This window comes from Durotheca rogersii (genome assembly GCF_024521655.1).
Source record: "Durotheca rogersii strain YMJ 92031201 chromosome Unknown GGS23scaffold_15, whole genome shotgun sequence".
Lineage (NCBI taxonomy): Eukaryota > Fungi > Ascomycota > Sordariomycetes > Xylariales > Xylariaceae > Durotheca > Durotheca rogersii.
The window spans coordinates 478,554-501,779 of record NW_026251246.1 but is presented as its reverse complement, the minus strand read 5'-3'; the positions used below and the strand labels follow the sequence as shown (position 1 = coordinate 501,779).

Below are 23,226 nucleotides of genomic sequence, written 5' to 3'. Positions count from 1 at the left end.
ATGCGTGGGGTCGAAAACTGCCATGGCGAGAAAAGCTTGACGCGATCCAAAGAGGCACAGGGTGGCACGGGGGGCGCGACACCACGTCCACATGCTATATTAGGCCTTTATCCAAAACCAGACGCAACCCATCCTTCCTCGTGCCACAACGGTGGGCCAGTAGAGGATAGAATGTCAGGATTTGGGTAACACGAGTTTGGCATGATGGCGAATGCCGCCGGATTACGCAACCGACCGAGCCCACGCTGCAGGTGAGCCATACCGGCGAGACGGCGAAATGCGGCCTAGCCAGATAACGAAGGAGATGACGGTTAGCCCTAGGTCCTAGGTACGGTCTCGTGGGCCTCAGTATCGTAAGAGTTGAATGAGGTAAAGGGATTCGGTATCGAGGTTGCCGTGGAGTTGCCATCCGCAGCCAAGAGTCCTAAGAACAGAGTGGTTGACGCCATGCCATCATTGCAACCAACTTCATCCCTTATGCAATTAATACCCTGCATGCGTCTGCAGTCAGTACGCATGTAACGACGGCCTATCAAACTACTACTACCTAAGCCCGTGGCATACTGGCCGCTACATAGTTTCTGCTGGCCATCGCTTATTCCCCTGTTCCCCCACCGTCGCCCACGCCATGGCCGATTACCGCGCCGAACTACGGCAGCTAGAGCCGAAGCGGGTGTCATGTTACAACGTTTTGTTGGGAGATCGCCGGGGACAGGAGAAGGCGAATGCCAACCTAGGTATTGGCGAGCACATACTACCTATCTGCATGATGATATTCATCATAGAGGGTAGAGCAGAACTAGCGGAGAGGTGTGGGTTGCCAGTCAGACCTAGGTAATGTGCGTGGAATCATTCCGCGACCGCTATTACCAAGACGGAATTCCGCAGGGGGACCAACACAGCCAATACGAAGTCAACCTACCCACTATGAAAATACCCAATAGGGAGAGCTATTGGTATTAGAAGCTTACACACAGTCTCGTAACCATCTACTCGTAAGCTTGGACGTGTCATATAATACACACATCGGCGACAACCGGCTTGTAGGCAAGTTGGTGGACTGAAGTCTACATTACGGTAGGTATATAGGTAAGAAACTAGGTATAGTAACATCTAGAGCTGACCCAGAATGTGGGTATCGTTGCGGTGGCTAGCTGACAACAGGAATGGTGATACAGGGAGAATATAGGTACAGCAAGGAGAGCAAACGGGCTACGGGGACGGAGCGTCGAGAGCGAAATTACCGCCAGCCGAGCCCGGAGACAAATAATAGTATGTACAGCCCAGTAGAATAGCATAGCCCGGAATAGTACAGTATAGCATCGCAAGTCAGCAACGTCAGCGCATTCACACCCGACACAAGCGGCCCTGCGTATCCTCACGCCAGGCCTCGCTGCCGACCGCCGTGCGGGCGTACAGCAGGCCCTGGGGGTCGTACTTGGCCTTGATGCGGCGCAGGCGGGGGTAGTTGGGGCCGTAGAAGGTGGTCTGCCAGTCGGGCTCCTCGAAGTTGGCCTCGTTGAGGTAGGCGGCGCCGCCGGGGCTGGCGGCCTGGATGCGCGGCATGACCTCGCGCGTCAGGCGCGCCTGGTACTCGAGGTTCTGCGCCCAGCTGACGTCGAAGTCCCAGAACTTGATGATGATGCAGGTGAGCAGCGTCTCCCGCCAGGCCGGCAGCACCGCGTTCGCCGGCGTGGGCGCCTGCCGCGTGTTCGCGTTCACCGCGCCGCAGGCCACCTCGAAGTGGGCCTCGTTGGCGCCGCGGAACGCCTCGCCCAGCGCCGCCACGCCGCTCGCCGACTCCACCACCGCCCGCGGTACCAGCCGGCCGCCCGACAGCTGGCCCGACTCGGTCGCCAGCTCCACCGGCACGAACGTCGTGCGGTACAGGTCGTAGTACGAGCCGAAGGCGGCCGACGACGTGTTGAGCGCGACGCCGACGCCCTCGAGCGCGGTGACGACGGGCTCCAGCGTCGCGGCCACGGCCGACACGTCGGCGCCGGGGATCACCGCGGCGAACACGTACAGCCGCGAGTCGCGGATGAAGTAGGTGACGACGGCGCCGGCGTCGGTCACGGGGCCGAGGCTGGCGTGGAAGGCGTTGACGGCGCGCCAGAAGGCGTCGACGTCGCCGGCGAAGGCGGCGTCGCTCGCGCCGAAGGAGAAGCTGGCGAGCTGCATCGGCGTCTCGGCGTACGTGCGCGTCGTCATGGACAGCACGACGGCGAAGGTGCCGGCGCCGCCGCCGCTCAGCGCCCAGTAGAGGTCCGCGTTGCGCTTGGGCGTCGCCACCAGGTGCTCGCCGTCGACCGTGACCACCTCCCACTCGAGCACCGAGTCGGCGGCCATGCCGTACTGCGAGGTCAGGCTGCCGTGACCACCGCCGGAGGTGTAGCCGCCTGCGCCGCCCACAGTGGCGCAGGTGCCGGTGACGAGGCGGACGCCCCGCCGGTTCGCCTCGGGCAGCACCTCGTTGAACTTGACGCCGGCCCCGAGGCGGATGGCGGTGCCGTTGTAATCAAGGTCGCCCTTGTACGAGTCGATGAACTCGACAGTCTTCAGGTGCTGGGTCCATAGCGATAGGGAGCCCGCGCCAGTGGATTTTCCGAGAAGGCTAGAAGAAGGAGGGGAAGGACTTAGACTTGCTTACGAAGAAAGAAGCCAAGAAACAAAAACGAGGCCACCCGGAAGTGTGGTTCAGGTTGAAAGGGGGGGAAGGGAAGGACAGGGGAGGGGATGACTCACTCATGGCCTGTATTCTTGATAACGAGGCGAACGTTTTTGCTCTTGGCGAACTGAAGGCCGGCGCGGATATCGCTAATGCTCGAGACGTTGATAGAGTAACTAGCGTAGTTTCCCAGCAAGCAGGGCTGCTCTCGCGGCGTGAACGGCGAGCACGTGTTGCCCTGGAAATAAGGGTTGATGATCTCGGCCGGGTCGTAGACGCTGTGGGTTGGTTACATTGCGTTAGCGGGTTTCCTCTTCCCAAGCGAAACCACGCATAGGTCTCTGTGTCCGGGACGGGTAGGGGGTGATTCGTGGACGTACTGTGCAGCCGAGCTTAGCCACGTTTCCTTCAACTTATCACACCTCGCCGCGTCGTAGGTCGGGTCGTGACAGGCTGAGGCTAGGGGGACGGTGGCAATCAACCGGCCACCAACGGTCCTGTTGAGCCGTGCCCAGTCTGCTTGGCTCGGCCAGTCAGCGTCGCCTGGCAGAGTCCTACAGTTCGAGCTGCGGGTGTCGAACAGGCTGTGATCGCCATGCGAAAAGGGAGTAGGAGATGCAGAAACAGCATGCGCAGTCAGCCAGACGACGCTCCACCCCTTAAAGACAGCGCGAGCTAGATTAGAGCCAAGCATCTTTGCAACCCCAAAGTTCGACACTACTAGATATCGCAATGGCCGTTCAAGAGAGCGGATGGAGAGTCAAAATTCTAGCTGGAAGACAAGGCGCGCGGATCTATTTGTATAACAACGGCGTCTTAGTACTCTCGTTTACCACGATCAGCCGATCGATCAGCCCCCATGGCGCTCGCCTAACTATTACTGTGTCTAGACGTGAAGAAAGGAGGCAAGGGGGGCCATTCGTTGCATTTTTCAGCCTCTGGGTGCTATTCCTGGACGGGGCGGCATAGCTGAACACACGGAGCAAACGGCATCGTCCCATCGTCGCCGGCGCAGGGTTTGGATAAGGTGGTTCCACGTGGGCATATTCGAGCTTATACATAGCCTCAACCTCAGCCCAAAAAAGGGCGGAACCTTTACCTCAGCATCAAGACGGTTGTTAAATCCCATGAAGGATCCGCAGAAGCGAGGGAGAAAGGGGGGGTGATAACCGCTCTAACTGGCAACCCTGCCAAGCATGGATAGCACACGAGCTAGATTACAACACAATCTCGTTTCCAGGGCGGCCTCCACGGGATAGTGGGCATGGAACTTAGGCAGACAGAAACAGCCTTGTCAGAACGCGTAGGTATCAGGACTAACACCGTGCTCTCATGCTACGAAGGGGGGATGCGTGGAGGGAGAAGAGGAGAGGGTCGCGGGAGGGCTGGTGGTGACTAACCCCTATAGCATTGCCTCCTTCCTTTACAACTAATTACGTGCCTCACCTATAGTGCTCAGTGCCGAGACTCAGCCCTCAAGTCTTGAGCAGAAAAGAGGCATTCCCTCAAGGCCGCAAGGGGGGGGATTGAAGGATTCGGATTCGGGTTGGGTCGGCGTGGACGGACCTATCAGATTCCCCAAACCACGAATCCGTTCACCCTCGTCGGCCTGAATCGAGAATGTATCTTTGGCGAGGACGCGAGAGATACCGTTAGTGTAGATCGCCGCGGAGGCCGAATGAGGCAGGGTGCTCGCAGAGACGCGCGATCATCGCTAGCTATCCATGTACGCACGTAGGAGACAGTGTACAGGGGGGTCCAGATGAAGGGAACAATACATGCGACTAACCGCACAGCTGTAAGCACCAGGACGAAAGGGGAGGGGAGGGGGGAGGGGTGCACATAGCGTAAAATAAGACGCAATGATGCCATGGTCGTAGGGTAGTTGTAAGGAGGGTAGGATCTTGTCTCGACCCTGGCGATTGTCACATTGCACTGCGTGAAGGGTCCACACACATGCTCTCTCTTCCTCAGCCAACCTGCATACATGCCTACATAGGCATATACCTGTATACAGGCATCCGCATGGGTATACAGTGGTCGGGAACGGATCCTACATCGTCCAAGTCGGGGGGACGTTGACTCTAACTGGTAATAGATCGGCGAGTTCCCGGGTCGAGGAGGATGGACGTCCAACAGGTAAAAACGACATGGAAATGCACACTAGAACCAACCCCCCCCCCTCAGTTTTTTTTTCGAAGCGACGCCAAGGGGTCTGAGTATGTGTGCAACGAACCCCTATCTTGGTGTTGCTTGTCTCCTTCTTCCCTATCTTGGACAAGCATTCCTTCGAAGTGTTACTCATCCACTTACACAGCATATACCTCTACTTGAGACACTGGCTTTCCCCCCTCGCTCCATCTTTGGTAAGCTAAACCGGCTGCTCCCATCTCCAGGGTTGAGGAGTGACATACCGATCACGTCGCCTTATCAAGAGTCAGTCAGCAAGGAACCAAGACCAGGGTCCCCCGTGATGTCATCTACATGCATATATGCATACGGATATATGTATATATGTGTATATATCAATATGTATTTATGCCCATGTTAAGTCCGAATCCTGGCAAACGTCCAAGCATTATGGAAAAATGCTTGATCCCAGATACTTCTTGGCGGCGCAGACTCCGAGAGCGCATGGGGGTACGAGAACACCGGCATCGTTAAGATTATGTTCACGATAACCGAATAACTGCGGCAACGTGGTGTCTGCCTTATCTCTCTTACACACGGGAGAATGGTTTATTTTTCGCATTTCTAAATCCCCTCTATCTATCTAGATGTCCGTCCCCATGACTGTAATACAATTCTCCCCCTTGCTAGCTCCCTATGATCCATCCTAATCAGCCGGCGTATGGCGCCTTATTGGCTGTGAGAGAATGACCTCAGTCAGGCCCTCTATTTCCCGAGATGACTGCGTATGAACTCCACCTGGACCTCCATCGTTGGCGCAAACGTCTCGCCGTCCAACGCGTTCATGTGACCCCTCCCCGCGACGACGTGAATCTTCTTGGGACCGTCGATGCGCTCGTAATACAGCTCGCGCTGCTTGTCAGCCGGTGAGATGGCGTCCTCTTCCGGTGTGACCAATAGCGTGGGAGTGGGAGCGATGAAGCGAATCAGATCAAACGGGCTCCAGGCCATGATGTTGTAGTATGTCTGGAGCGTCGTGCTGGCCTCAAAACCCAGCTTCTCCTTGGCCTCCGCAATCAGGCGCAGCTCCTCTGGACCTACGCCTGAACCCCCAAAGCCCGCTGGGTTGTCCCCCTTTTCCGTAACCATGGGCAGCCGGAAGGGCGCGTTGCCTGCCAGCTGGGACTCGCGGTCTTGCATCGCCTTGGCCATGACGCGCAGGCGCTTGTTCTCCGGGAGTTCCCATATGGTTAGGGGGCAGACGGCCACGACGAGCTTCGCGCGCTTGTCTAGAGCAGCTGCACAGAGTGCCACGGCGCCGCTGAACGAGAAGCCCCAGTAGGCGATGCGGTTCGCGTCGACTCGCGGGTCCGACTTTAGAAACGTCAGGGCGTCGTGGTAGTCCCCCACCTGTTGGGCTGGGTTGATGTTGTTGGGGGGAGTGCCGTCGCTAGAGGCGACGGTCCGAGGGTCGTAGACCAGGGCAGTGATGCCTGCGCTCTGGAAATACTGAGCGATATTGGGCAGGAATACATCGCGTGTCGTATTAAACTGAATAGTTAGGAACGTCAACGCCAAATCCCCATTCTCGACGGCCTCTGTAAAGGAAAATCGGCTTCATGAGAACTAACCCCCGGTGTCATAATGACCGCGGCACTCTTGGCCCCGGCAGGGTAGAGATGGCCTCGTAGCGTGAGGCCATCCAGCGTCTTGAATTCTACGTCCTCTCGCGACATGATGGCGTCTGTGGTCGTGGTGTTTTGCTTGTTTCGAGAAGAGCAAAATACGACAGTATGGTAGTCAGTAGAGTGTCTAGAGAGAGAGAGAGAGAGCCGGTCGTGGTATGAGTTGGCGCGCAAATCCAGGGAGAACGGTCCGAGTAGCTTGGAAGCTATGTAGAGCTTGCCTTCACATGCTTAGCGGGCGCCGTACGCGCCGCAAGTCAACAGAGGACTCGTATAACTGGCACAGATACAGCCGGGTCGCTTAGATTACTCATCCCGAACATGATACTACAGCCCCCTCCAATGCGTGTAACCCTGTAGGAATCATGGGCCTCGATCCTACAGACGAGGTTGTAGATTCGAGCTCGCAGTCGGACAGAAAGAGTACAAACGGAGCCGATCCCGAAATTTCACTACCGGATAGTGTACTTGGGTTTCATCACATGTACGTGAGGACCACTGAATCCGACGACGGAGATGTCAGCACTTCTGAACACCGACCTCACCGCTAATGTAAGCATAGCGTTATAGGATTGACCCCCAACTAGGCCTCAACTTGGTTGTAATCACTGTTCCACTCAACAGGGCAGGTCCTTCGAATTTCCCGAACCCCTCCCCGAACTCCTCCTTGACGGCCAAGCAGATAAGGGCCGTCAGCATAGCTCTGCTTCAACTAAGCCAGGGTTCTCTAGCTAGGCCCTGGCCAGAACAACCGACCATGTCTTCGCCGAGCAAGTCACCGTCCGTACGGTGTGCCGGCTATATTTGTCATTCCGCAACTTGCGAGACCAGGCCCGACCAGACCCGGCGGATTTTCTGGGGCCGCTGACAGCCAAGGTGGCGGTGATACAAGCTCTGCCGAGAACATGGCACAGAGCTTACGCTGCACGAAAGACTTCGATACTCGAGAAGGATTTGTACGCCTTGTGCCCTCATGCATCGGCCGTGATGTATACGGTAAGCGAGCTTCGACGTATCTGGGGTGCAGTTTCGGGGGGTTTGATCCTAACCAAGATACCTGCTTACAGAGTTAGTGACCATACACGATATACGCAGTTATGGGGATTACGCACCACCACATCGATATCAACAGGCAGCTCTGTGATATCTATATAGGAGCCGATGTCCTCAAATGTCGTCGAGTTCTCTGACACTTTAGCACGTATACCTTAGACTTCCTTCCTGGTCTTCCCCTTCTCTTCACGATAGACCGTTAGATTTCTCCAGTTTTCAAGGGGACTCATTTTGACATGGCACCCGGAAGCATAACCCCCCCTGAGAGGGTTGCCGGCAGCCCTGGTGAGAGCAGCTATTTTGGTAGTGCTCCCGCGAATGGGAACGCCAATGGGCATAGCAATGGCCATAGCAATGGACATAGCAATGGTCATGCCAACGGCCACAGCAATGGCCACGCCAACGGTCATTCCAACGGCAACGGGCAGGCCACCCCCCGTGCTGCCTCTCAAACGCCAGTCGCCATCGTCGGTATGGCTTGTCGCTTACCTGGGCATTGTCACACGCCCAAGGCCCTCTGGGACTTCATGAAGGCTGGCGGTATAGCCAAGAACGACGTCCCCAAGTCCCGATTCAGTCTGGACGGGCACTACGACGGCTCCAAGAAGCCGTACACGATGAAGACACCTGGAGGAATGTTCCTGGAGGACGTCGACCCTGCCGACTTCGACGCACAGTTCTTCAACATCAATCATATGGACGCTAGCTCCATGGACCCGCAACAGAGGAACCTCATGGAGGTCGCATATGAATGCCTCGAAAATGCTGGTGTCCCGATCGAGAGCCTAAGCGGCAAGCGGGTTGGCTGCCTTGTGGGAGCCAGCGCAGTAGGTGAGCATTTCCACGCAACCCCTTCTTCCAAAAGACCCCTGAGTCGCTAACTCGAGTCAGATTACCACGACATGACTTGCCGTGACCCCGAGGACAGAACTGAGTCTCCTACTATGGGATCTGGTCGTGCTTTACTTAGCAACAGAATCAGCCATTTCCTGAATGTCCACGGACCAAGCATCACCCTCGACACAGCTTGCTCCAGTACGCTGATCGCACTCGACACAGCATGCCTCTACCTTCATGCCAACCAATGCGATGCTATGCTCGTTGGTGGCGTTAACATGTATCTCAGTCCCGAAAGGAACCAAGATATGGGTGCGATGCGGCCCACGGCATCCTCTACGGGCAGATGCCATACGTTCGATGCCAAGGCAGATGGCTACACGGAGGCAGAAGCCATTAATGCCGTTTACCTAAAGCGCCTCGATGATGCCATCCGTGATGGTGACCCGATCCGTGCTGTCATTCGCGGTACTGCTACCAACAGCGCGGGTAAGACGCCTGGCATCGCAAACCCGAACCCCAAGGCTCAGGCGATGGCCATCAGGGCTGCCTACGCCAACGCCGGAATTTCCGAGCAGGAGCTGGCCGAAACTGGCTACCTCGAGTGCCACGGAACTGGCACTCTTGTTGGCGATCCCGCTGAGGTCGAAGGCGCGGCGTCGGTCTTCGCGGAGACTAGAAGGCCTGACAGGCCGCTTGTAATCGGCTCGGTCAAGAGCAACATTGGCCACTCGGAGGCCGCAGCGGGTCTCTCGGGTCTGATCAAAGCTGTACTCGCAATCGAGAACCGTTCCATCCCGGGCACCGCCACTTTCATCACACCCAACCCCAAGATCGATTTTGAGAAGTCTCGGGTGAAGGCTTCCCGTAACTCGCTGCCGTGGCCTGCACACACAAAGTTCAGGGCCAGTGTTAACTCGTTCGGCTTTGGTGGCGCTAACGCGCATGCTGTCATCGAGTCGCCAGAGTATCTGCTGAAGGGCCGGGCCCTCCGATACAAATTGAGCTTCGTCGACGAGCTGAGCTTCGATGACTTTGATGATTCCGACGACGATCTCCAGAGCTCCGCGGCTTCGTCATCGAAGCCGAAGCTCATAGTCATGTCGGCCAACGACGAAATTTCGCTCAAGGCGTCCATCAAATCTCTCTCGTCGCATCTAATCAACCCAGGTGTCAGCGTCAACCTCCAAGATCTCGCCTACACTCTCTCCGAGCGACGCAGCCAGCTCTACCACCGCAGCTACAGCATTCACACCAACACCCAGATTTCCGGCGACTCATTCGAATTTGGGAAGCGTGCGGGCCAGGATTCCAAGATCGGCTTCATTTTCACCGGTCAGGGAGCCCAGTGGCCGACTATGGGTAAACAGCTGCTTGAAGCTTTCCCTATCGCCAAAGCCGTCGTCGACGAGCTTGACAAGGTTCTCCAAAGCCTTCCGGAACCCCCTAAGTGGTCGCTCTTCAAGGAGCTTACCGAGGACCGCGATGCCGCCCACCTCCGTGAGCCTGAATTCTCGCAGCCGCTCGTCACCGCCCTGCAGCTAGCTATGCTCGCAGTCCTTTACGATTGGGGCATCAAGCCGACTAGTGTTGTCGGCCATTCTTCCGGAGAGATTGCAGCTGCCGTAGCCGCCGGTTATCTCCTTCCTGAGGAGGCTATCAAAATTGCCTACTTCCGCGGCCAGGCCGGTAAGGAAATTCCTCCGGCTCAGCCGGTCGGTATGTTGGCTGTAGGCATTGGTGCCGACAAAATTGAGGCGTACATCGATGCCGACGACGACCACGTCCAAATTGCGTGCCACAATAGCCCCCGAAGCTTGACGATTTCCGGTACCGTCGCGGCTCTAGAGCGACTGCGGGACCGGCTACAGGCCGACTCTCATTTCGCCAGAATGCTGCAGGTCAACTACGCGTATCATTCCAAGTACATGAGCGCCATCGGCAAGAAATATTTCCAGATGCTGCAGGCGCACTGCAAGGAGCCACTAGAAGGAAGCAAAGACGTGACCATGTTCTCCTCGGTTCTCGGCAGGCCGATGGACAAGCCGGCAGATGCGCTATACTGGCTGGAGAACATGGTTTCGGAAGTCCGCTTCGACCAAGCTGCTACCGAGATGTTGAAGGGCAAGGATAGCGTTAATTTCTTAGTCGAGCTCGGCCCTGCAGGCGCTCTGAAGGGCCCTGTCTCGCAAATCATTGACGCCCTCCCTAGTACCGGTGGGCGACCCGTATATACGTCCGCCGCCAAGCGAGGTCCGGATGCCCTGCTCGCTATGTACGAGACAGCAGGCAAGCTGTTCGTAGCAGGAGGGTCGGTCAACATTGCTCGTGTCAACGAGTATAGCGTAACCGAGCCGCCGTCGACGCTCGTCGATCTTCCCAATTACGTATGGAATCACACAAAGAAGTACTGGCACGAGAGCCCGGCGAGCAATGAATGGCGATACAGGCCGTTCGTAAAGCACGACCTTCTGGGAACTAAGATTCTGGGAACATCGTGGAAAGCGCCGATCTGGCGGAACACTCTTCGCCTCGGTGATAACCAGTGGCTCAGAGACCACAAGATCGGCGAACAGGTCGTTTTCCCTGGAGCCGGGTACGTAGCCATGGCGATCGAGGCCATCTACCAGGCCACGTGCATGACCACCTGGGCCGATGGTGTACCCGAAAAATACCAATTCAGACTGCGCGACGTCAAGTTCTTCCGCGCCCTTGTACTGGACGACTCGTATGACCCCAAGGTCATGCTGAGCCTTCAGCCAGCTGCCGCTTCGGTGGGCCCGTGGCACCAGTTCAAGGTGTCTTCGATCCTTAACGAAGCGTGGAGTGATCACGCCTCTGGTCTTATTCGGATAGAGACTGAGTTCACGGAGGTTACTGCCCCCGAAGGCGCGCTGACACCCCTGCGTTCGCCAGTGAATGCCCGCTCCTGGTACAAGGCGATGCTGGCCGCCGGCTTCAATTTCGGACCGTCGTTCCAGAAGCATCTTACCATGGAGTACACAGCCGGTCAGCGCAAGGGCCGGTCGACCGTATCTCTAGAAGCACCGCCCTCGGCCTGGCAGCAGTCGCCGTATGTAATGCACCCTGCTTGTATGGATGGTTGCTTCCAGACCGTCCTGTCCTCGGCCTGGCAAGGCGACCGGAGCGCCGTGGACGCGGCTTTGGTACCGCTGCAAATCGATAGCCTAGTCATTCCCTGGAGAGCACAGCAGCCCAGCGAAGGTATCGCCGTGGCAAGGTCCGAGTACGGCGGTATCGGCAGGACAGACGTCGCTAAGAACTGGTCAGCCTCGACGACCACCTACCACCCAGTTGACGGCAGCTTGCTACTGGAAATGAAGGGTCTGCGCTATACTGAGCTTGACAACTCCACCAAAGAAGCCACTCTGAGCCATACCTATTCGCAACTGCGCTGGCAGCCGGATGCATCCTTACTCTCCGAGGCAGGCTTCCGAGAGCTAGTCGCCGGTGTTGAAGAGAAGACCGAGGTCGCAGTGGCCCAAAAGCTCCTCGACATCTTTGCGCACAAGAGCCCGTCTCTTTCGGTCCTTGAGGTAGACCTGACCTCGTCCGAATCCGCATCAAGCATTTGGCTGGAAGCCAACAGCCCGATCCGGGCAGCGTGCACTCGTTACCAATTCGCGTCCAGCAATGTCAACGGCGTCCTCTCCCTGCAGGAGACTTACTCAAATGCGGAATTTACGGTCTTGGACTTTAGCAACGATGAGACTGTTACGGAGGAGAAGTTCGATATCGCATTGGTGAACCTTCCGGCGCATCCGGAAGAGAGTACGGAGGTTGCCGTCTCAAACATCAAGAAGTCCTTGACTGACCGAGCGTTGGTGGTTGTTCTTGGCAAGCGGAATATCCTCGAGCAGGTCGTCCGTAAGTCTGCTTTCAGCCGGGTTTGGTATTCAGACTTCGCGGCGCTGGCACAGGCTGCTTCCGCTGAGGCTACCCCCGCCGGTGCTCAAGATGTCTACCGATTCAAGTTCAGCGACATCAACAGCGAAACTTTACCAGCCATCGACGCCTCCCTCAACGAGACTGCCAAATGGAATGTTGTGCCTGTCTCGAAATTGTCGGACATCTCACCGAGGAGTAAGATTCTCATCACCGACGAACTAGAGGCCCCCGTCATGTCCCAGCTTAACGGCCAACAATGGGATACGCTGAAATATCTCGTGAAGAACGAATGCGACATTCTCTGGGTCACAGCCGGCGCGCAAATGCAGGTGACCAATCCCACCAAGGCCGCGATCAACGGATTCTTCAGGGTGCTCCGCAACGAGGAACCGCTGCTTCGACTGATAAACCTTGACGTTGAAGACCCCTCGGGCAATGCCACTGTGGACGCGATCGACGCCTGCTTGGACCTTCTCTACGCCAAGGAGACTAGCAAGACGCAGATCGACAGTGAGTTCGTCGAGCGCCGCGGCGTCATCCACATAAGCCGCATCCTACCCGACGAAGCCGTGAACGTCGCAAAGGAAGAACAAGTGTCTGGACGCCCTGCCGAGACGATAGAGTTACACTCTGCCAAAAACTGCATCCGACTAAAGGCCGAGCGCATCGGTAACATAGACTCGCTACACTACGGCGAAGTGAGCGACAAGCCGCTGCCAGTACCGGAAAATTGTGTCGAGATTGAGGTCTACGCGTCGGGCGTCAACTTCAAGGAAGTTGCCGTGACTGTCGGCATTGTCCCCGAGAACGAGCACCTGCTGGGCGGAGAAGGTGCCGGCATCGTCACTCGTGTGGCTCCAGATGTTACGGACTTTGAGCCGGGACAGCGCGTCGTCTTCTTCGAGAAGGGGTCGTTCGCCAACAGGGCCATCACCACTACTCAGCGTGTCCGCCGCATCCCTGACTCGATGACTTTCGAGGAGGCTAGCACCATTCCTTGCGTTTTCATGACATCCATGTATGCCTTATACCGCCTAGCCAGGCTGAAGAAGGGCGACCGGGTTCTGATCCACTCGGCCGCTGGCGGTGTTGGTATTTCTGCCATCCAGCTTGCTTTACACGTCGGAGCGGAGGTGAGCTTCCTACTCTCTCATGACAAGTTTACCGTAACTCTCAAACAGATGACGCTAACTAGAGCAACCTTTAGGTCTACGCAACCGTGGGAACGCAGGAGAAGCGCGACTTTCTCAAATCGCGATTCGGTATTCCCGACGAGCGCATCTTTTCGTCGCGCTCGAAGGCGTTTGGCGAGCAGATCCTGTCTTACACCGGTGGCAAGGGTGTTGATGTGATCCTTAACTCGCTCACCGGCGACCTGCTGGACGAGTCCTGGCGCATCATCGCTGACGGAGGCACGATGGTGGAAATTGGTAAGAAGGATATCTTGGACAGGAACAGCCTTGCCATGGAGCCGTTCAACCGCAATGCTTCATTCCGCGCACTCGACCTATCTCATAAGGAGATCAGTGACGACACGATTAAGAGGTACGTTTCACCTTGCACTGAGGCCGGGAGGGCCGTAACACGAACCCGGCCACTAACATACCCTCCAGCCTTCTCACCGATATATTCAACCTCATGGAAGAAGGTCGCCTGAAGCCCATCGCGCCGATGAAGGTGTTTTCTTTCACCGACATCCCCGCGGCCTTCCGACTCCTACGTAGCGGCAAGCACACAGGAAAGCTGGTCATCAGCGATGGCCCAGACGCCAAGATTGAGGTGCCAGTGCGCAAGGCGCCCCGGGGCCTGAAGCTGCGCGACGATGTAAGCTACCTGATCGTGGGTGGTCTCCGAGGTCTCTGCTCTAGTCTTGCTACCTTCCTCGCCCAAAACGGGGCGAAGCACATTGCCGTCATTTCGAGAAGCGGCCACGACGACGCGAGGTCACAAAAGGTCGTCGAGGATATCCGTGCTCTGGGCAGCAATATCGACCTGCTCCGGGGAGACGTTTCGAACCTAGAAGACGTTCGGGCCGCTTTCAAAGCAACAAGCGTGCCCATCGGCGGTATCGTCCAGGGAGCTATGGTGCTTCGTGATCGCGTCTTCGAGTCCATGAGCATCGAGGAATACCATGCGGCGCTTGGCTGCAAGGTGGACGGTACGTGGAACCTGCACCAGGTATCGATGGAGCAGGGGTTGGATCTCGATTTCTTCACTTTGCTATCGAGTATCTCGGGTCTTTGCGGCAGCAAGGGGCAGGCCAACTACGCGGCCGGTAACGCGTTCCTTGACGCCTTCGCCGCATACCGGCAGAGTCTGGGTCTTGCAGCGTGCTCGGTGGATTTGGGTGTGATCCAAGATGTTGGCTACATGGCGGAGCACGACGAGCTACAGGACCGCTACGACGCGGCTGTGTGGCACGCGATCAACGAGAGGCTCCTGCGCAAGATCTTCGGCTTCACGCTCATGCAGCAGCAGCCGGAAGCCATCAACGCCGCCAGCAGCTCACACATGGTGACGGGCATCCAGGTACCGCAGCCCGAGGACTCGTTCCTCCTGCGAGATGCTCGCTTCGCCGGTCTCCGACTCAAGGAAGAGGGTGGATCCAAGAAGCTCGACGGTTCCAAGGACGTCCAGGCCATCCTAGTCATGCAGCGGTCCAAGGCCGACCCGGCTGCGGTGCTGCAAGTGACTGTCGACGTTCTCAACCGCTACCTAACAACAAGTCTGCGTCTATCCGAGGCCTTGGATGCTGCTCGGCCCCTCTCGACCTATGGTATCGACTCGCTGGCGGCCGTCGAGTTCCGCAACTGGCTGCGCATCGACCTCGCCGTTGAAGTAACGACGCTGGAAATCGTAAACGCGCCATCATTGATCTCCATCAGCGAGAAGGTCATTGCTAGGATCCCTACCGCTTAAATCGGTACCGTTTCGATGCGGCATATCGCTATCCGAGATGATCCGGTGTAGAGAATTGATAATGATGAAGTGGAAGCGAGTCGTGCTGCTCCTCAAGCCGAGCCAGCCGTAGACACCTTGTGTGCTTACATAATGTCATCGATTCGCGCCTGGGGGCACTGAGTAGCGCCGATTCTCGACGTTATCAAGCCATCGATGACAGCCACAGGCACCGCACCGCCACGGCTTTCGCTTGGTACTTCGGTACGCTCGAGAACAAGAGCAGCTTAACCATCCACCACGAAGGAAACCGGGCCAATATTGTGGTGATGTTTGAGTAGTGGATGATAGTCGGGAATTAAGCTGGAATTGTAGGTTACTCAAAGGTATATATGTAAGAGTTTAGGATCCTGTATAGAATTCCGTTTCCCTTCTCAAATAGATAGGTACACTACAATAAATGCCCATGCACACACACTCGATGCCCCTGTCTCCCTTCTGTTGCAGTTCTAGTATTGTCAATCTCCGACTAGTAACGAGGGTGTTTCTCCACAGGCTAATCTCAACAGTCACCTCTCCGATCCATAGACATACCTAACCACGAGTTCTTACAACGGCAATTTTTCGTGGGATAGCTCGTAGGAGATATTGCCAATTAGCGCTATTAATTCAATCCTTAATTTTAAATACCAAGGCAGTATGTTCCAATTACCAAAAATACCTACATTCACCTATGGGTACCCTTCTATCCCAGCCCCTCCCGGATCTCACAACTCGCCATCTTCACCCCAGCTCGTAGGCGACTCGCTCATCTCGAACCTGATCACGCGCGCAGTCACAATGTCCCGGTGCCGGAGGACCGGCCGATCCACCGCCCTGCCATCGACCGTGAGACCCTTCACATACGGCTTCCCCGAGGCGGCGCCGCGCGCCTCGATCACCAGCGTCCTCTCTGGGCCGTCGGCCGCCCCCGCCTCGCCGCCCGTCGCTGCGCCGGCGGGGAGCCGCAGCGCGACGCGCTCGAAGAAGGGCGAGCCGACGACGTACTCGTCGGCGGCCGGGTTGACGGGGTAGAAGCCGAGGGCGGAGAAGACGTACCAGGCACTCATCTGGCCGAGGTCCTCGTTGCCGCTGAGGCCGGCGCTCGTGGCGTTGTAGTCGTGCCAGGCGAGGGCGCGGACGCGTTCGGCGGCCGCGCCGGGCCGCCCGATCAGCGAGTACAGGTAGGGCACGTGGTGCGACGGCTCGTTGCTGTGCATGTTGTGGCCGCCGTCGAAGTGGGCGTCGAGCCTCGCCGCCAGCCCGCGCCGCCCGCCCGGGAACAGCGCCGCGAGCCCCGCCACGTCGTGCAGCACGTCGAACGTGTACACCCACTTGTCGCCCTCGGTCCAGCCCCACGTGTCGTTCGCCCACGACCCGTTCGCGTTGCGCGCCCGCATGAACTGCGTGTCGCTGTCCCAGACGTTCGCGTAGTTCCCGGCCCTCCGCTCGAGCGCCGCCGCCTCGTCCTCCGCCCCGACCGCCCGCGCCACTACCGCGCATGCCGCGTCGTTGAACGCATAGTCGAGCGTCCGCGATGCCGATTCCGACCACCTGTCATTGTCGACCCAGCCGTGCTCCATGTAGCTCGTCAAGCCGGCCCGTGCCTCGTGCGGGGTGTCGGGTTGGCGATCGTAGTACAGCAGCTCCGTGTCGTTCTCCGGCGGCTCGTAGGCGTCCTTGCGCACCGCTTCCCAGGTCTTCGGAAGATCGAAGGAGCGGAATCCATGTGATATGGCGTTCGCGAGGACAGCATCTGCGTTCGTCGCGATCATGATATTTGTCTCGACCATATTAGCCCATATCGGCAGCCGGCCAGACCAATCAAAGATCTTCAATAGAGAGCGCATCATGCTGTTCACTCGTTCGGGTGCGAAGAGAGTCAGGAGAGAATGTTCGGCTCGGTAAGTGTCCCAGATAGACCAAGACTGGTAGTATGAATCATTGCTCTCGTGGACGCTATCTGTATATCCACTGTAGAATGTACGGGTGCATTTCGGATCCCGGCTCGTGGGCTCCGAGAAATCGTTTGGATACTGGAGGGCGTGGAAGAGGCCGGTATACCAGATCGTCCGCTGGTCGTGTTCCTCGTCGGTCGAGTTTACGCCCTCGATTGTCACTCGACCAAGCTTTTCTAGCCAGGCCGATTTCACCTCTTCGACCGTGTGCTCGAACGAGGTGCCATCGGGACTTTCGATATCCAGGTTCTTCCGCGCCTGCTCGATGCTAACAAACGACACAGCGGTGCGGACCTCGATTCGCTTGGTGTTTGCATGAAACTTGACGTATGCGCCAAGCAGCTGTCCTGACGCGCCATTGATCCCTTCGGATATATTGGCCCCAAGTGAGGTCCCATATGAAGTGAATGGCTCAGAGAACCTAGACACAAAGTATCCCTGAAAAGAGGCTGGGCGGTTCGGTCCCAGTCTGTAATCCTGTCGTTGCGGATTGCTCCCAAAAACCTCTCGCCTTCGCGGGTCGATTTCGACTTGCCCAGTCCAGTTCCGGCGGGTCACTTGGATAGATATGTAAGGTTGGATCCGTTGTGCGGAGCTCTTGTAACTATTATCTTCGAAGTCAAAGCGTAGGTGACCAGTATGTGCAGACGCACTGAGTGCTGCGCGAATTTGGCGTGTATAGCTTCCAGAAACAGCACCCCTTTTCCTGATACGCCCATTTGCTCCCTCCCGGACGCTGCCTGGTACCGAACCTGCCCCTCCGGGCACGGGTCCTTCTCCCGCCGCCTCCTCCGTCAAGTCCCAATCGTATTCCCCCTCGGTGTCTGCATCTAGAAGAACTTCGTAGACGTAGGGGGTGCTAACTTCGTCCTTCTTGAGAAATGCCAGGCTCCGGTGTTGAAACAAAGATTTTACATCCGACGTCCACCCGGGAGCAAGCACCACCTGCCCCAGCTCCCCCATCCAAATTGCCGGTTGGTGCGTAGCTTGGAAGCCGTGGATGAAATCGTCCGCATCATGGTACGGCACTTGCGAAATGAAGTTTTCTCGTGTCTGGGGAGTCCAGCGTGTCATACCAAACGGTACGGATACCGACGGGATCATGCCACCGTTGTCGTCCGGCGAGGCACCGTACGTGCCAATTTTCGGGTTGACATGCCGGAGCACGCCCGCACGAGCGTGGTATCCTCGGCTGTCTTCGCCCTGAATCTGTGTTGTGTCGGCTCCAGTCGGGTACCCCCAAATGCGGTACGATAAGAGACCAACTAAGAGATTCTGGACGAGTAAACGCATTGCCGGAACCTGGAAGGCATAAGGTTGACTTAGTTGTTAGCAGCAGGTAGGTATGTGGGATTTTTGCTGTTCCTGAGGCCTTTAGAGCCCTTGGGCCCGGCGTTCCGAAGGTCTATTCCCCACGGGGAGGTAGATGCTCTTTGTGTTGTTACTAACAGCTACGTTGCATCGGATGTTGAAAGCAGAAGGGTGATGGCTGTATGATGCCTGTCCGGCTGGATAAAGGACAACTCCCGGTACTTGGCGAGTTTCCGGGCTAAACCTAGCCCGAGTTCGAAATGCCCGCAGGAGAATTTTCCACTCCGAACAGCAGCACCGTAACGGTAGCCAGAGACCCCACGGTCAGTGCCGGGTGCGTGTTGGACAGGTACCTCCTCGCCATCGTTCTGAACCTGCGGGTTGGTGCGCTGTGCCAGGGGACGCCTTATTTCTCAGCTTAACTGAACCCGAATGGCCGGGAAAGGATGAGTAATCAGGAGACGAGAATAATTTCAGATGTTGCACATGCTGCTTAAGTGCACACTACGAATCCACGAAGCCATATTCATCGGCGCGTTGGATAAATCCCATCCTCCGGATAGGACGTGAGACCTTACCAGTTGACACACACAAATTGATATACGTCGAAGCAGTTCGCGCTTCTCAGTTATGTTTTTGTGGTATTGAATAGGTAAAAACACAGAAACCTCGTCGAAGGCTGGGGAACAGGAGGGCGCACAGGTAATTTCAACAGAGCCAGTCATCAATAGTCATCACAATATTAGATTACTATATAGGTACATATGCGCTCTTTTGATCGCCATCCTGGCTGCCACGCCTTCGTTCTCGTATCCTTTCTAGAATATTTATTTCCTTTAGCTGGTATTTATAGCTAGCCGATCATTAGATATAGGTAGTTGTCACCCTATTGTTGCAGTTGTTATCTTGTTGATCGGCACCTAGGCCAGTTGCTAGCAGCTATGGCTGTCTCCTATCCGCCCTACTAATAAATAGCGTGCCCACGCTGTTCCTCTTCAACATTTCCGCCCGTCCGTGTATTTGAAACCAACCTGACATGCCCGTCTTGGAAGGATCACCATGATGCCCGACATACACGTAGGTAACAGTGCCACCCCAGCCATACCACGCCTCTTCATCGCTACTACCTATCTTTAGCAAATGGCTATAGGTACTACCTACCTATATACAGCCATACCACGAGATGACAATCGCCAACTGCACAACTCCGGGCGAGCGTTATGGGGATTTTCTATGCACAGCTGCCGCGATATCCGGGGAGTGCGGCGTGTCACGCGTTCAGACGCCTGCTGGCTACGCCGTAGCAAATGCGGGTAGCGCTAGGAACCAAACACACACAGTATTAGGCGCGGCGGTGTTGTTCCCAGGCTCAGAGCGGCAGAGAGGAGGGACCCAGAGGAGAAAGCAATGGTACCTTGGCAGCGCGTCTTTATGTAGATGAAACTGCCCATGTCTCGGCCGCCAACGGAACCCAGGCCCACGCGCTGGACCAAATCGAGTGCTTATACCTACCCTTGGAAGCTGAGCTTTCACTGCCTAGTTGTGAATTAGGCACGAGCGTTTCGCATCCCTATACCTGGTGTCCATTGGTCGGGGGCCCTGGTCTTCGCATGCCGGCCCCCAACTCGCCACTCGACATCGCCTTGGCTTGACCGCTTGGGTAATTCAGGCCCCGTAATACCGTACTGCACCTAGGTATAAACAGAACCGCCGTTGCTGTAGTAAAGCGATGTAGGGTTCTCTTCGTATCCACGCTCTGCCTAGTCCCTCGTCATCCATCGCGAGACATCGTGATAGCCGTCTGCTCCAACATGTCGTTCCGCGCTGGGCGTCCTGTTTCGCCATTAGATCCGGGCTACTTGCAGAGCGGTGAAGACCGTCGCGAGAGCCTCATCAGCCGGCTGTCCTCCGAAAACGTACCCGTAGGGCCGCCCATCGGGGTGGCGACCTCGGGTCCGCAGAGTACATGGTGGTACGCCCAAGGCGTGCAGAACTCGCAAGGTCGGTTGCAAAACGTGCCTCGTCGCATAACATGTCACATCCAAACCAGAGCAAGCATTGATAATGGACGAGTTCACTTATTAGAGGTACAGAAGCTGAGCCGAGTCTTCAAGACGGTCGGCCTGGGACGCCCGATGTAGAGGATGTAGCGTCTACTAGTAATAGCGATAGCTACCAACCAGTAGAGAGGCGGGAGCAGCCCTCGATCCTCCGATGGTGGTACCTGGAGATAGTGTGTGCTCTCGTGGCCATAGGTAGTCTCGCTGCCATGGCCGGCGTGCTGGGAAGATTCGACGGGCAGCCGACCAGCACCTGGCCTAACACCGTGCTTACCCTCAACGGTCTGATAGCCATCCTAGCCACCCTCTGCCGCGCGAGCTTCATGCTACCTGTAGCCGCAGCGCTGAGCCAGGCGAAGTGGAACCGGTTCACCGACCCCAGAGACCAGAAGTACCACCGACTTGACGATTTCCAGTTGTTCGACGATGCCTCCAGGGGTCCTTGGGGCAGCGTTCACCTGCTTTGGAGGTTCAGGCTCGTGTAAGGCGCACTCGACGCTCTCGGCGTACGTTACGGGGGCATGCTAACAGATTCGCGCACAGTCATATAGGCTGCCTCGGGGCTTTGCTTACCATCCTCTCTCTAGCTTTCGGCGCATTCTCTCAGCAGTTGGTCGATATTCGGATCGAAGCCGTTCCCACCACTTCGCAAGGCCAGATTGGGGACGTCGCCAGAAGTAGATGGGTTGACGCAGTCGTCGGCATCAGCAATTCCTGTATGTTCCTTCGTAGGCCCGCGGGTTTACCAACTCGGTATCGATGTTCTTTCTAATCTGCTCGCGTCTCATTTAGGGACGCCTGTTTCGGCGACTAAATTGGCTATATATGATGGCTTTTTGGCACGAAGCATCGGCATTCCGCAAGTCACCTGCCCAACAGGAAACTGTACTTGGCCGGTGATTCCTACGGTTGGCGTCTGTGGCTCCTGTGTGGATCTCACAGAGGATATATCCTACGACCGGTTAACGTCGAGTCTGTGTCGTCTGACACTGCTGGACGGCCCTCGACTACAAGCCTATTGTGATAGTGAAGACTTCATGCCCGTTTTCACCCTAGGCCCCGGGACCGGCCGCGTCTTCGATACCTCAGACCCCCGTATCCCGAGTCGCGACGCGCCGAATACCATCGGCGAGTTCAGCGCGCTTGGGCTCCCTGGCAGCAAGACGCCGGGAAATATCATGACGGAATCCCGAGCTGCCGACTGTGGCCTGTGGTATTGTCTACAGGCGCGTAACGTCAGCGTCCAACTCGGCGAGCTCAGCGATGTTATCGTGGACACGTGGAGCAAGGCAATCACCATCGAGTCCGCCCCTTTTACCGGGAATGTGACATTTACCGACATTCCTCCCAACTTCAACACCGAGCCCGAGGCAGTCTATGGCATGGCCGCAATGCAGATGTTTGGGATGAGGCAGTATCTGAACAAAACCGTAATCGGTAACGTTAGCGCCGACGCCCTTCTCGGCGTAGTTGCATCGACCACTGATTACGCCGAGGGTATTCACGCCAATTTAGATGAAATGGACGATTGGATAGCGAGGCTCACTAGGAGCATGACAAACAACGTACGGGAAAACAATGTAGTGCCTTCAGACCAGGACCTTCACCGCGGTACGATATTCGGGAATGAAACTGTGTTTACAATCCGGTGGGGGTGGATCGCGTATCCGGCCGTGCTTGTGTTCTTATCAACGTTGTACCTGATCGTGGAGGTGGTGCGGACAGCTTACGGCGGGGCAGCCCCGTGGAAATCGGATGCCCTGCTGCCCATTTGCATCGGGATCGACGAGGAGGCGAAGCAACGAGCCATCGTTGGAGTCTACGAACCTGATGGAACTAAGGAAGAGATAGGGAAGTCTCGTGTCCGCCTGTTGAATCTCGACAGCGGGCTGATGAGCTTCGAGGTACAAAAGAAAGTCGACGCCTAAGACAGATTATAATACATACGAAATGAGCGAAGGCGGGGCATTTATTCAGAGCCACGCGAATTTCACCAAGCATCTCGAAGCCGTGCCGCACGGTCACATTTACGCCGTCCATTAACAATTTAGAACCGGCATGTTTCTCTAGGGCGTGGAGATGGTAAAAGAAAACACTGAAGGATGGCGGGAAAGGTTAGGACGGGCAAAAGCTCTCCGAGATAAGCAGGTTACACAGCCGCACTCGAGTGCCGTGGCGAAGTCCCCGGCGAGTCGTCCTTCGTCGGCGAGCACCGCCCCACATTTCGCCGGCACGCCGGAGACTTACAAGACGCTTAAGTAATCAGCGCCGGGAACTTTCCGGGCACTCGCACGGAATAGGCCCGGTCGCGGAATGGTATCGGACCAGCGAAAGGCTTTGTCAAAATAAGATGCCGGGGAAAGAGTTGGGACGACGGGGCCTCGCAGTGTCGAGCGAGACCCCGAGGAGCGGAACTATTCAGACATAATAATTACCATAGCCGCCGGAAAGGGGGGCAAGGCGAGCATAAACTTGTGGAAGCCTGAGAAGCAGGCAGGCGAAATAGAGGCAGGTATTGTTACGTGCTAGCCAAGTAGGTGTCCCGTCAACACACACATACAACCTTTGTCTCCTCTAAGCTGTGGTACTCAGCTATGCAGATGGCATGCCGCGAACGAAACAGGTAGATGTAGAGGAGAGGCCCACCGGGCGACTTGGGAACCCACATCGAGGGGTCG

The 23,226-nt window shown here is 56.6% G+C and overlaps 5 protein-coding genes across 5 annotated transcripts; 2 read left to right on the top strand and 3 right to left on the bottom strand.

The window, feature by feature from the left end:
• Positions 1-1,052: 1,052 nt before the first annotated feature.
• On the bottom strand, positions 1,053-3,553 carry GGS23DRAFT_122702 (FAD-binding domain-containing protein). The gene is made up of 3 exons (XM_051511096.1): positions 3,049-3,553; positions 2,746-2,946; positions 1,053-2,614 (listed from the first exon to the last, which is right to left on the bottom strand). Exons 1-3 carry the CDS (start codon positions 3,360-3,362, stop codon positions 1,348-1,350), a joined length of 1,782 nt encoding a protein of 593 aa, XP_051370722.1. The 5' UTR covers positions 3,363-3,553; the 3' UTR covers positions 1,053-1,347.
• Positions 3,554-5,382: 1,829 nt separating this feature from the next.
• GGS23DRAFT_122587 (DltD N-terminal domain protein) lies at positions 5,383-6,896 on the bottom strand. Its single transcript, XM_051511095.1, has 2 exons — positions 6,430-6,896; positions 5,383-6,349 (listed from the first exon to the last, which is right to left on the bottom strand). Exons 1-2 carry the CDS (start codon positions 6,532-6,534, stop codon positions 5,564-5,566), a joined length of 891 nt encoding a protein of 296 aa, XP_051370721.1. The 5' UTR covers positions 6,535-6,896; the 3' UTR covers positions 5,383-5,563.
• A 1,113-nt stretch (positions 6,897-8,009) lies between these two features.
• On the top strand, positions 8,010-15,201 carry GGS23DRAFT_605925 (reducing type I polyketide synthase; the record flags this gene model as incomplete). The annotated part of the gene is made up of 4 exons (XM_051519839.1): positions 8,010-8,367; positions 8,428-13,415; positions 13,490-13,827; positions 13,896-15,201. The coding sequence occupies 4 exons, from the start codon at positions 8,010-8,012 to the stop codon at positions 15,199-15,201; spliced, it is 6,990 nt and encodes a 2,329-aa protein (XP_051370720.1).
• Positions 15,202-15,406: 205 nt separating this feature from the next.
• GGS23DRAFT_611213 (glycoside hydrolase family 92 protein) lies at positions 15,407-18,609 on the bottom strand. The gene has a single exon (XM_051520386.1). The coding sequence runs from the start codon at positions 18,468-18,470 to the stop codon at positions 15,948-15,950; it is 2,523 nt and encodes an 840-aa protein (XP_051370719.1). The 5' UTR covers positions 18,471-18,609; the 3' UTR covers positions 15,407-15,947.
• Positions 18,610-20,188: 1,579 nt separating this feature from the next.
• Positions 20,189-23,226, top strand: GGS23DRAFT_574130 (uncharacterized protein). The gene is made up of 3 exons (XM_051516724.1): positions 20,189-21,029; positions 21,092-21,264; positions 21,341-23,226. The coding sequence occupies exons 1-3, from the start codon at positions 20,758-20,760 to the stop codon at positions 22,474-22,476; spliced, it is 1,581 nt and encodes a 526-aa protein (XP_051370718.1). The 5' UTR covers positions 20,189-20,757; the 3' UTR covers positions 22,477-23,226.

What these genes read in the sequence shown, in the direction of transcription:
- GGS23DRAFT_122702 (XM_051511096.1), bottom strand. Translation starts at nt 3,362, where the DNA reads ATGCTTGGCTCTAATCTAGCTCGCGCTGTCTTTAAGGGGTGGAGCGTC. An exon ending in TGGCTAAGCTCGGCTGCACA is followed by an intron (nt 2,947 to 3,048) that starts GTACGTCCACGA and finishes ACCAACCCACAG; the next exon opens with CGTCTACGACCCGGCCGAGA. An exon ending in ATCAAGAATACAGGCCATGA is followed by an intron (nt 2,615 to 2,745) that starts GTGAGTCATCCC and finishes TCCTTCTTCTAG; the next exon opens with CCTTCTCGGAAAATCCACTG.
- GGS23DRAFT_122587 (XM_051511095.1), bottom strand. Translation starts at nt 6,534, where the DNA reads ATGTCGCGAGAGGACGTAGAATTCAAGACGCTGGATGGCCTCACGCTA. An exon ending in CGGTCATTATGACACCGGGG is followed by an intron (nt 6,350 to 6,429) that starts GTTAGTTCTCAT and finishes CTAACTATTCAG; the next exon opens with TTTAATACGACACGCGATGT.
- GGS23DRAFT_611213 (XM_051520386.1), bottom strand. Translation starts at nt 18,470, where the DNA reads ATGCGTTTACTCGTCCAGAATCTCTTAGTTGGTCTCTTATCGTACCGC.
- GGS23DRAFT_574130 (XM_051516724.1), top strand. Translation starts at nt 20,758, where the DNA reads ATGGCCGGCGTGCTGGGAAGATTCGACGGGCAGCCGACCAGCACCTGG. An exon ending in CTTTGGAGGTTCAGGCTCGT is followed by an intron (nt 21,030 to 21,091) that starts GTAAGGCGCACT and finishes ATTCGCGCACAG; the next exon opens with TCATATAGGCTGCCTCGGGG. An exon ending in CGTCGGCATCAGCAATTCCT is followed by an intron (nt 21,265 to 21,340) that starts GTATGTTCCTTC and finishes CGTCTCATTTAG; the next exon opens with GGACGCCTGTTTCGGCGACT.